Source organism: Nerophis ophidion, linkage group LG14 (assembly GCF_033978795.1).
Source record: "Nerophis ophidion isolate RoL-2023_Sa linkage group LG14, RoL_Noph_v1.0, whole genome shotgun sequence".
Classification (NCBI taxonomy): Eukaryota; Metazoa; Chordata; class Actinopteri; order Syngnathiformes; family Syngnathidae; genus Nerophis; species Nerophis ophidion.
Window position 1 is genome coordinate 8,081,497 of NC_084624.1, and position 12,295 is coordinate 8,093,791.

Sequence of the window (12,295 nt, forward strand, 5' to 3'; positions counted from 1 at the left end):
ATTTTGAGGGTTTCCACGAGTTCATCCAAACTTCATCGATCTGGGTGCTCAGAGTTCAAATCCGAGGTTGCCGTCCGACATGTGTGTTACAAAACAGTGCTTGCAGAGTTTGCACTGTGTGTGTGTCGCCAGGAACCTTCCCCTAGTAAGAGTGCATCCGTTCACCTCCAATCCCATGCAAGTTTTGCGGTGACCAAACAATAGTTGTCTGCCCTCATGCCCTCTCCCCTTCACACACGCTTCTTATAAAACCACCCCTGCATGTCCACACCCGCCTCTTATTTCCTAACGTCTACTGTACCGACCGTACATCGCAGCCGCCGCCATGCCTGGGGACTTCAGCGGGAAATGGACACTGGAGAGCAGTGACAAATTTGACGATTACATGAAAGCACTTGGTAGGCTCCAATTCAACACATGTTCAATGTCTCTTGTTTTCACGCGCGTGTACGATTTCCCGCAGATATTGACTTCGCGACGAGGAAAATCGCGGCGTGTCTGTCGCAAACCAAAGTGGTGGTCCAAGAGGGCGACGTGTTTGACTTCAAAACAACGAGCACCTTCAGGAACTACGACCTGGCCTTCACCGTGGGTGTGGAGTTTGAGGAGTACACCAAGGGACTAGACAACAGAACTGTCAAGGTGAGTGCCCTAAAATGGTACTCGGGTAAGAGTACCGTTACTACTCAAGTATTAAGTAACTTGTAGTTTATTTTGTAGTTCTTGGAATATAATTTTAGTTGGTGTGTGTTGTATTTCTGCCCTTCTTGAGACATCAACAAGGAAAAGCAGCTTTGTCGGGTTCAAACACTGATGACGTCTATTAAACAAGACAAGAAGCAAGGAATTAAACCTAGACAGTATTCAATTTGGCTCAATGAGGAGAGTGCCTGCACCTGTACCCTTGTACAGTGTTCCACCACGCTTTGTTGAAAGATTGTACGCCTCCTCTTTTATTTGGGCTTTCCCTGATTGCATGGCAACAGCCGTTTCCAAGGGACAGGGGTCGTAAACAGCCGCAGCTTTTGTTACAAAACAGTTCAAAGAAAAGGTGCCTGGAGCTTGCGTCAGGTCCAGCTTCCACTCTGCTTTGTAGATCTCGGGTCAAGATACATTTTTCCTGAGGATTACAATAGAAAAGAGAAACCGACGCCTTCATGTCGCTTCCCATCGTATACAGTGGAGTTTTACAAGCCTTCTGTTTGGTAGGATCAAAGACAGCTTTTGTCCTCTCGCAAAGCCAGCTGAACTCAATGTAACACAAAGGTTTGTGATAACTTAGATACAATTATTCTGACAAGCTTCCATATGAGGAGGTGTGAACAAGTGATGACATAAATCATGGTCCCAATACGGGAAACCATTGCATCTAATAGAGAATGTCTCATTTGCATACCTGGTGGGGAAATCTATCAAAACTGAGGGTGGTCCCAAAAAGGAGTTTTTTTTTTTTTTTCAAATTGACTGTGTGTCGTTTTAAAAGTGCTCCCTCTCTGGTCAACATATGAAATAACAAGTGTGTGTAAATTTTTTTTGAAGTGCTTCGCCTCCGGCCAACATATGTAATAACAAGTGTGTGTAAGAAATTGAAATGCGCCCCCCTTTGGCCAAAATTAATTGAAAAATGAAGATAAATATGTAGATAGAGACATATTGTAATAACTGAAGTAAATAAAAAAAATAATAACTAACAAAAAACTTACCTTTTTTATATTTGTGTAGTATGAAATTGAAATGCGCCCCCCTTTGGCCAAAATTAATTGAAAAATGAAGATAAATATGTAGATAGAGACATATTGTAATAACTGAAGTAAATAAAAAAAATAATAACTAACAAAAAACTTACCTTTTTTATATTTGTGTAGTATGTATATATGATTAATGTTGGAAATACAAATATTTATATATCTAGAAAGGGTGGTCCTAAAGAGTTAGGCGTTTTTCAGAGGTCTCAAGAAGGTAACAAATACAAGTGTGTGCGTGCGTGTGTGTGTGTGTGTGTAAAACAATTCATTGACAATTTACTTCAACATGTTTTCTTTAGTTGCAAGTACAATTCCTGTAAGCTGAAATGTCAGCATTTCCACTGACACAGATGACAGCACATCATATAAATGTTCTTTTTACTAGTTTAAAAGTAATCAAACTAGTAATCAAACTAGTAAAAAGAATATTTAAATGATGTGCTGGCATCTGTCTCAGTGAAAATGTTCACAATTCAGCTCTACCTAGAGAAAACATGTCAAAGTAAATTGTAAATGAATTGTTTTACACAATCAGGTTGGACGAGAAGCGTTTGCTTTTCACCCAGGATGTTGCTGTACATTGCCGCATTCATCTTTCCCTCTATCCTGACTAGCCTCCCAGTTTCATTCTCATCCATTTGCACATAACACGTTAAATAAATTGTTATTTTTATCGGAGCTTTCTGTTTACAATATGATGAAATGATCTAATGTGGATTTTCAGTGTCTGGTGTCCTGGGAGGGGAACAAGCTTGTTTGCATCCAGAAGGGAGAGAAAGCAAATCGAGGCTGGAAGCACTGGATTGAAGGGGACAAAATGTACCTGGTGGGTCAGCAGAACTGCTCTCTCAGACTTAGGAACGTGCGCCAAATTTGGTACTTTTATAGGTACCAACTTTATTCCGTCGGTATCAGCAGATATCGATTTCCATTAAATCAATCAGAGCTGTATTTCATTACAGACTTAATTGCAGACTCGGCACCGGCTTAACCTTCCTCTTGTGTTAGCTTTCTGTTACCATCTCTTATGTTAACGGGTCGGTTTTGACCCATGTCTTAAATCAGCTGTAAAATACACTAAAAACAATTATCTATCATCCAATTTGTTTCTCATCTCTTGGTCACCTCGTTAGGCTTCCTTATCCTTGAAAATATTGGTTTTAATATTTTTGGTTTGGGCCATTGGGCCTTTTTTTGTCAGTATACCCCTCGATTTCAATTTTTAAAAATGGTAAAACGAACCTCAAGGGAATCATATAAATAAAAAAAAAGGTTGTTGTGTTACCTAACTATTACTAAGGGGTATTAGAACACATCTCTTAAATAAATGTGTTGTATTTATTTTTTCATTTTAAGAATTTTAACTATAGTAACATATATGGTGTTACGGGTCAATTTGACCCATATATATTTACTTCAAGAAAAAGGCTAAAACGTATTTTTTTCAGCAACAGAAATCCAACATCAAACAAACAACAACCAATCAAGCAAATGAAACCAAGAGAAATAGATTACTAGTTCCAAAACTAATAAAAAAACTAAATCAGAGTGGCAAAAAGTGACACTTTTAATGTCCGTCTTTTGTTTGTTTTTGTACAGGATAACAATGTAAAATGAGAATCCACTAAAGCTCACATGATTGGGAGAGGAGCTGGCTGTCAGCGTGTTCAGTTTTGGCTCTTATCATTGCTTTATCATCTTATTTTTATAACTGGGTCAAAACCAACCCTAACAACACCAAGGGCATAAATTTCTACCAGATTATTTTATAATTTGGTGAAAAAAATTAAAATGTTTTATTTTGTTGACAAAGAGGTTCCTGACAAAGTCAAAAAGCTTTGATGCAAAAAAATAAATGTATGTGGTGTTTTTATGCATTTAAAAACTAAAACGGGTCGGTGCCGACCCTAACGCAAGACGAAGGTTAAACGCTGGGCGGGTAAACAAGCACTCAAGCTGCACTTAGAGTGGACGTAACTGCTTTTCGAATGCTGCAATTTCCCATGCCAATAAAAGTAAGTATGCCTGATGAAAAAAAAACTTCCGTACATTCAAAATGTGCTACTGGATGCTAACTTACATTGGCTGTGTCATATACAAGCTACTGATTAGCATTAGCGATTAGCATTAGCGATTTTACATGGCGATTTTAACACCTCCAAATTTGTTCATTAAAACTACAACTAAGACGCACGTTACAATTAGCTGGTGTGTAAAAGGAAAATACTTACAGATGTCCGACATGCTTTAAAATGTAATATCGGAAAATATCGGAAATTATCGCTATCGGTTTCAAAAAGTAAGATTAAGTACTTTTTAAAACGCCGCTGTACGGAGAGGTACATATCCCAGTCAGCAGCCCCTCCCCCCTCTTCCACACACAACCCAGGAGTTCACGACTGCAGCATGAGAACTTTACCGGCAACTTTTGATGACCTCATCAAACCGCCGTGAGCTCAGCATAACAACAACAAGAGTGTGTTGTTGCCGGTGCTGTAGCCGTGGCTAACAAGCTCGCTCGCTCGGTGACTGACTAACGACACCATGTCTATGGTTCGGGATTATTAGGGTCCGCCAGGCCCATTCCAAAGGAGTCCTTTGCAATGGGCCAAGGACCCTATTGAAACTGGTGCGTTTTATTATTATTCCGCACCTACGCGCTGTAATTTGACCACCTTAACATGCTTCAAAACTCACCAAATTTGACACACACATCGGTCTGGCATGCCTTCAAAACTTATTAGGCAGCCAAACCAGAAAAATCTAAATTGCGCGCTAGCGCCCCCTAGGAAGGAAAGAAAAACAGACTGCATGTAACTTCCGTTAGGAATGTCGTTCAGACATGAAACAAAAACCGTCACGTAGGTCAAACCTAGACTTAGATTTCATAATTGTACCTTCTAGGGCAAAAATCAACAAAAATTTTGAAAAAACCCCTTCAAAGCTAAATTTTTGCAAAAAATGCTATATTTGCCTCTTTTGCCCCCTTAAAATGCTTCAAAGTGCAAGTTAAAGCTCTACTATGCAAAGCGAAAGCCATTTTCAACAACATCCAGAAACGCTGATCTGTAATTGGACCCCCTTAACATGCTTCAAAACTCACCAAACTTGGCACACACATCAGGACTGGCAAAAATTGCGATCTAATGAAAAAACCAAATCCCAATACTCAAAATTTCGCTCTAGCGCAATTTTTGAATAAAACAGCAAAAAATGCTCCTAGGAAGAAAACACAAACAAAATTGCTTGTAACTTCCAGTAGGAATGCCGGAAAGACATGAAACAAAAACTTCTATGTAGGTCTCACTTAGACCTACATTTAGATGATCGACATCCTTTGGCAAAAATCAACAGGAAGTTAAAAATTACCCCTTCAAAATAAAAGTTTTGTAAAAACCCGTCACCTTTTTCAAACGTAAACTCCTCCCAGTGCATTTGTCATTTCGGCTTCAAACTCGTACAGGAGAGAGATTGAACCCTTTTGATTAAAACTATCCAACAAACTTTTGATTACTGCTCCGGTTTGGATTTTACGCGCCTTCAAAGAACCCCTGCGCAAAGTTTCCTAAAAAATGTCATTATTGCCTCTTTTAACTGTAATTTGACCCCCTTAAAATGCTTCAAAGTGCAAGTTAAAGCTCTACTATGCAAAGCGAAAGCCATTTTCAACAACATCCAGAAACGCTGATCTGTAATTGGACCCCCTTAACATGCTTCAAAACTCACCAAACTTGGCACACACATCAGGACTGGCAAAAATTGTGATCTAATGAAAAAAACAAATCCCAATACTCAAAATTTCGCTCTAGCGCAATTTTTGAATAAAACAGCAAAAACTGCTCCTAGGAAGAAAACACAAACAAAATTGCTTGTAACTTCCAATAGGAATGCCGGAAAGACATGAAACAAAAACTTCAATGTAGGTCTCACTTAGACCTACATTTAGATAATTGACATCCTTCGGCAAAAATCAACAGGAAATTAAAAATTACCCCTTCAAAATAAAAGTTTTGTAAAAACCCGTCACCTTTTTCAAACGTAAACTCCTCCCAGTGCATTTGTCGTTTCGGCTTCAAACTCGCACAGGAGAGAGATTGAACCCTTTTGATTAAAACTATCCAACAAAGTTTTGATTACTGCTCCGGTTTTGATTTTACGCGCCTTCAAAGAACCCCTGCGCAAAGTTTCCTAAAAAATGTCATTTTTGCCTCTTTAAACTGTAATTTGACCCCCTTAAAATGCTTCAAAGTGCAAGTTAAACCTCTACTATGCAAAGCGAAAGCCATTTATCAACAACATCCAGAAACGCTGATCTGTAATTTGACCCCCTTAACATGCTTCAAAACTCACCAAATTTTACACACACATCAGGACTGGCGAAAATTGCCATCTAATAAAAAACCAAACCACGAAAGTCAAAATTGCGCTACAGCGCCCCCTAGGAAATAACCCAGACAAAACTGCTTGTAACTTCTGTTAGGAATGTCGTAGAGACATGAAACAAAGACCTCTATGTAGGTCTGACTTAGACCAGGGCTTGGCAGCAGCCAAAGGCGGACCCGACCAACGCTGCTTGCAGCTTTAATTTTAAAGTGTGTCTGACGGATAAAAAACTGGCAATTTGCAATGACTGCAAAAAGTTGGTTATGCGAGGAGGAACCAAGACGTCTTCCTAAAATGCGAGCAATTTGATCTCCCACCTCTTCAAGAATCATAAGGAGATACACGATGAATACAAGCGGAAGATGGATGAAAAGCAAACAGCGGAAAAAAGTAGTACCACAAAAGGAGGACAATGTTATTGTTTACTTTATTACTCTAGTATACTCTCGACTGTAGCTGTGTGCCTTCATTGTTTTTGTAGCTGTTGTTTTGAGGCATTTTTACAAAAAAATTAAAATAATGCACTTTGTGAAAGTCAAAGTATAGTACTTCTCATAGTTGTAGTGGGTCTCAGGATTATCTCAGGGAGAGCATGTCCCAAATTCCAAGCTGCTGTTTTGAGGCATGTTAAAAAAATAAATAATGCACTTTGTGACTTCATTATTAAATATGGCAGTGCCATGTTGGCACTTTTTTCCCATAACTTGAATTGAAGTTGTTCTCTTATTTTAGAAAACCTTGTTACATTGTTTAATGCATCACAACAAAATTAGGCAAAATAATGTGTTAATTCCACAACTGTATATATCGGTATCGGTTGACATCGGAATCGGTAATTAAGAGTTGGACAATATCGGAATATCGGCAAAAAAGCCATTATCGGACATCTCTAGTACAAACACTTTTTAGGGCGCTACAAAAGACTGGACTTTCAGCTTAAAAGCAAAGACTACTTCCTCGCCGGGAAAGACACTGTAGTCTATACACTACTGCCATCTAATGTTTTGGAATTGCAACCGCATGTAAAGTCTACTGTACAATATGTAACGCCGGTTCGGCATCGTGGTACCGGGTTCGATTCCCTCGTGGATGCGTCAAACGAAGAACACAACAAAGGTAGGATCTAACAAATTTATTAACAAAAAGTGAGCTCTGAACAAAAACACTGGAGCTAATAAAAAGGGAAACAAAAGACGCTAGCGTGAAAGCTAGGAAATATAAAGAACTAAGACTTGGCACGAAGGCATAAAAAGTCAAAACAAAGATGATTAGCATGTGAGCTAATGAGCTAGCGAGAAAAGCATACCTGACGTTGCATGAAAACAAACTAGATAAACATAAGAGGCTGGCTTATAAAGGGAAGGTGATTAGCAGAGAACAGGTGTGCAGGAACCGGGAGTAACAGCTGAAACTAATAAGTAACCATGGTGATGGACCAAACGGGAAATAAACTGATTAGACGGAGAATGAGAACAAAGATGGAAAAATAAACAATAATATGTGAAGATCCGAGTCACGGATCGCAACAAAATACTTTCAAATGAGACTCAAAAGTGTGAGAAATCAATATAAACAACTGAACAGCACAGTTGTCGTAATCAGCTGACTGTTAAATGCAGAGTAAAAAATTTACATTTATTACGACATGGACAGACGCAAAAAGTCCTCTCAATGCACCTTTTTGTACAAAATAAATAAATAATAAAAACGATCTGATGACGTAATTCTAATGTGTCTTTCTCCCGACAGGAATTGACATGCCAAGATGCAGTTTGTCTGCAGGTGTTCAAGAGAAAAGAATAAAAGCCACAATGTTAATTTTCTTATCTTTTTATCCCCCAACAATTCCTATGTTTGACATAAACCTGATGTCTGTTCTTTACCCTATAAGGTGTGTCTGGTTTTGAATAAGTAGAATTGTCCTTTTGCATTAAAGACACAATGTAAAACAAAAAAAGTTGCAATGACATCATTATTGTTATTATTTATTATTTATTTTAGGGGGTAAACAGCTAAATGTCCGTCCATTATTAGCTCCAGCTCACCCATGACCCTCATGACGACACGCAGTATAGACTTGGTGCAGCTGAAAAGGCAACAATAAAATAAATAAATAATAAATAAATAAATAAATTAATTAATTAATTAATCAATTGGTTAATCAATCTTGGTTTAACGCTTATCTTACTGATAGGATGCAGTGTGTCTCCCATAACAATGTGACCTCGGACTACGTCAAGGTAACGTGTGGAGTTCCCCAGGGTTCGGTCCTTGGCCCTGCACTCTTCAGCATCTACATGCTGCCGCTAGGTGACGTCATACGCAAATATGGTGTTAGCTTTCACTATGCTGATGACACCCAACTCTACATGCCCCTAAAGCTGACCCACACGCCGGATTGTAGTCAGCTGGAGGCGTGTCTTAATGAAATTAAACAATGGATGTCCGCTAACTTTTTGCAACTCAACGCCAAAAAAACGGAAATGCTGATTATCGGTCCTACTAGACACCGACCTCTACTTAATAATACAACTTTAAAATTTGACAACCAAATAATAAAACAAGGTGACTCGGTAAAAAATCTGGGTATTATCTTCGACCCAACTCTCTCCTTTGAGTCACACATTAAAAGCGTTACTAAAACGGCCTTCTTTCATCTCCGTAATATCGCTAAAATTCGCTCCATTTTGTCCACTAAAGACGCCGTGATCATTATCCATGCGTTTGTTACGCCTCGTCTCGATTACTGTAATGTATTATTTTCGGGTCTCCCCATGTCTAGCATTAAAAGATTACAGTTGGTACAAAATGCGGCTGCTAGACTTTTGACAAGAACAAGAAAGTTTGATCATATTACGCCTGTACTGGCTCACCTGCACTGGCTTCCTGTGCACTTAAGATGTGACTAAAGGTTTTACTACTTACGTATAAAATACTACACGGCCTAGCTCCCGCCTATCTTGCCGATTGTATTGTACCATATGTCCCGGCAAGAAAACTGCGTTCAAAAGACTCCGGCTTATTAGTGATTCCTAAAGCCCAAAAAAAGTCTGCGGGCTATAGAGCGTTTTCCGTTCGGGGTCCAGTACTCTGGAATGCCCTCCCGGTAACAGTTCGAGATGCTACCTCAGTAGAAGAATTTAAGTCTCACCTTAAAACTCATCTGTATACTCTAGCCTTTAAATAGACTCCCTTTTTAGATCAGTTGATCTGCCGTTTCTTTTCTTTTTCTCCTATGTCCCACTCTCCCTTGTGGAGGGGGTCCGGTCCGATCCGGTGGCCATGTACTGCTCGCCTGTGTATCGGCTGGGGACATCTCTGCGGTGCTGATCCGCCTCCGCTTGGGATGGTTTCCTGCTGGCTCCGCTGTGAACGGGACTCTCGCTGCTGTGTTGGATCCGCTTTGGACTGGACTCTCGCGACTGTGTTGGATCCATTATGGATTGAACTTTCACAGTATCATGTTAGACCCGCTCGACATCCATTGCTTTCGTCCTCTCCAAGGTTCTCATAGTCATCATTGTCACCGACGTCCCACTGGGTGTGAGTTTTCCTTGCCCTTACGTGGGCCTACCGAGGATGTCGTAGTGGTTTGTGTTGTGGTTTGTGCAGCCCTTTGAGACACTAGTGATTCAGGGCTATATAAGTAAACATTGATTGATTGATTGAATTAATAAATGAATAAATAAAAATAATAAATAAATAAATCAATAAAATGACTAAATTTGCTTCACGCGAGTCGGACGACGCTTGTGGTCATGTTCCGAAATGCTAACATGCTAAAGTCACCATGTTAACAGTTAAAGTGTGTCAAATACCAGGTCATCTGACCCTGAGGTCCACGGCTGCAAAATTGGCAAAAAAAACATTTGCATGCCAACAGCTGGCATATGTCAAGTACCAAATTATGTCACCCTGAATTGAACCGCTGTAAAAGTAGCAAAACAAGTTAGCATGCTAATGTTAGCACGATAGCACGTTAAAGTTAGCATGTTACTTTACTTTTTGTGTCTTGTCTTTGTCTAGTCTAGTCTACGCAAGGAATAGCGAGAAACGCAATTTTGATTCCTGGTATGTGTTGTACACGTGAAAAATGGACGTCGTGTTGAGTTTATACCAAAATGGATACATGGATGATACAACAGAGGATTGGGAGAATTTCATGTGGTCAGATGAAACCAAAATAGAACTTTTTGGTATAAACTCAACTCGTGGTGTTTGGAGGAAGAAGAATACTGAGTTGCATCCCAAGAACACCATACCTACTGTGAAGCATGGGGGTGGAAACATCATGCTTTGGGGCTGTTTTTCTGCTAAGGGGACAGGACGATTGATCCGTGTTAAGGAAAGAATGAATGGGGCCATGTATTGTGAGGTTTTGAGCCAAAACCTCCTTCCATCAGTGAGAGCTTTGAATGGTTGACCAAATACTTATTTTCCACCATAATTTGCAAATAAATTATTTAAAATTCCTACAATATGAATTCCGTTGTTTTTTTCCCCCACATTCTGTCTCTCACAGTTGAAGTGTACCTATGATGAAAATTACAGACCTCACCAATCCCAGCTATAAGTCGTCTGCTTTAATCGCATAATTACACAGTATTCTGGACATCTGTGTTGCTGAAACTTTTGCAATTTGTTCAATTAATAATGGAGGCATCAAAGAAGAAAGATGTAGGTGGGAAGCGGTGTATTGCGGCCGCCTTTAGCAACACAAACAAAGCCGGTGTTTCCTTGTTTATGTAAGGCAGTAGCCTGTTAATGTATAAGACAGTACCTCTTTATGTCACTTGATGTCGCTATTCTGTTGATTTCTACCTGTGGGTTCAGCACACCTCACCTTTTTGTCCCTCAGTGGACACCATAGTCAGAGAGAACTAGGCAGCGGCAGGCGCCATCTTTCACAATGTTTTTCTTTTCCACTGAAAAGCTTAATGACCAGAGCCAGAGAGGACCACTACTGTGAGCAAATAAATGCAACAAGGTCTCATCCACAATCCAGAACCACTGTGTCCAGTGTCCAATTTCTCCGCACAACAACCCACTTTATAAACACTAAAAACACAACGCAGAGTCCAAGGGTGTGTCGAGAGGCAGTGACATTGTGGGTTACATTTACATTCCCGAAAAATGACGGTGAAGCTTTACTATGGAACAGAGCGGTCAAGCGAACATGGTTCCCTACCACATGTCAACCGGCAGGTTTCGGTGAGAAAATGGTGGTAATAAGTTGGCTCTTACCGTAGACATGAGCGGAGAGCCTGCGTCATTCCTCCTGCAGCTGCGGACTCTCTTGCCTCCTCCCACTGGCCGCCCCCGATTGTCGGATGCTTACACCGTGGAGGAGGGGAAAAGAAAAAAAATCTCAGCCCGGCTGCCTTCGCCTTATAGAGGAAACGTGGCTTTCCTCGGAGACACTAGCGTTCGCCACACCCCTCCGACTTTCAGGTTGTACAGGTACAACCATATAATCTCACTAAAATACTAGTAACACAATAAGCAGATAAGGGGTTTTCCAGAATAATCCTAGTAAATGTGTCTAATAACATCTGAATCGCTCCCACTGCCCTCGTCTTTTTTTTTTTTTCTTGTCCTCGATCACTCTCACTTTCCTCATCCACGAATCTTTCATTCTCGCTCAAATTAATGGGGAAATCGTCTCTTTCTCGGTCCGAATCGCTCTGGCTGCTGGTGGCCATGATTGTAAACAATGTTCAGATGTGAGGAGCTCCACAACCCGTGACGTCAAGCGCACATCGTCTGCTACTTCCGGTACAGGCAAGGCTTTTTTATTAGCGACCAAAAGTTGCAAACTTTATCGTCGATGTTCTCTACTAAGTCCTTTCAGCAAAAATACGGCAATATCGCGAAATGATCAAGTATGACACATAGAATAGACCTGCTATCCCTGTTTGAATAAGAACATCTCATTTTAGTAGGCCTTAAGTTAACAAAAGAGAAGATTAGGTTAGCAGTGGAAGATATGTTAGGATTTTATTCAGAACACATAGGTCATAAAGCATTTTACATATATTAAAAAAATTACTGGGCTAAATAAAATAATATAGAGTAGATCCACCTCGGTCCACACTCCAGTTCAATAAGTGGCGGTAATGCGCCCTAGAAGGCTGCTTGCCAACCGCCATTAAACAAAAGAAGAAGAA

General features: G+C 40.1%; 1 protein-coding gene across 1 annotated transcript; it reads left to right on the forward strand.

The window, feature by feature from the left end:
• The first annotated feature begins 224 nt into the window (after positions 1 to 224).
• LOC133568064 (retinol-binding protein 2-like) lies at positions 225 to 8,097 on the forward strand. Its single transcript, XM_061919773.1, has 4 exons — positions 225 to 398; positions 464 to 642; positions 2,470 to 2,571; positions 7,878 to 8,097. The coding sequence occupies exons 1-4, from the start codon at positions 326 to 328 to the stop codon at positions 7,929 to 7,931; spliced, it is 408 nt and encodes a 135-aa protein (XP_061775757.1). The 5' UTR covers positions 225 to 325; the 3' UTR covers positions 7,932 to 8,097.
• The last annotated feature ends 4,198 nt before the right edge of the window (positions 8,098 to 12,295 follow it).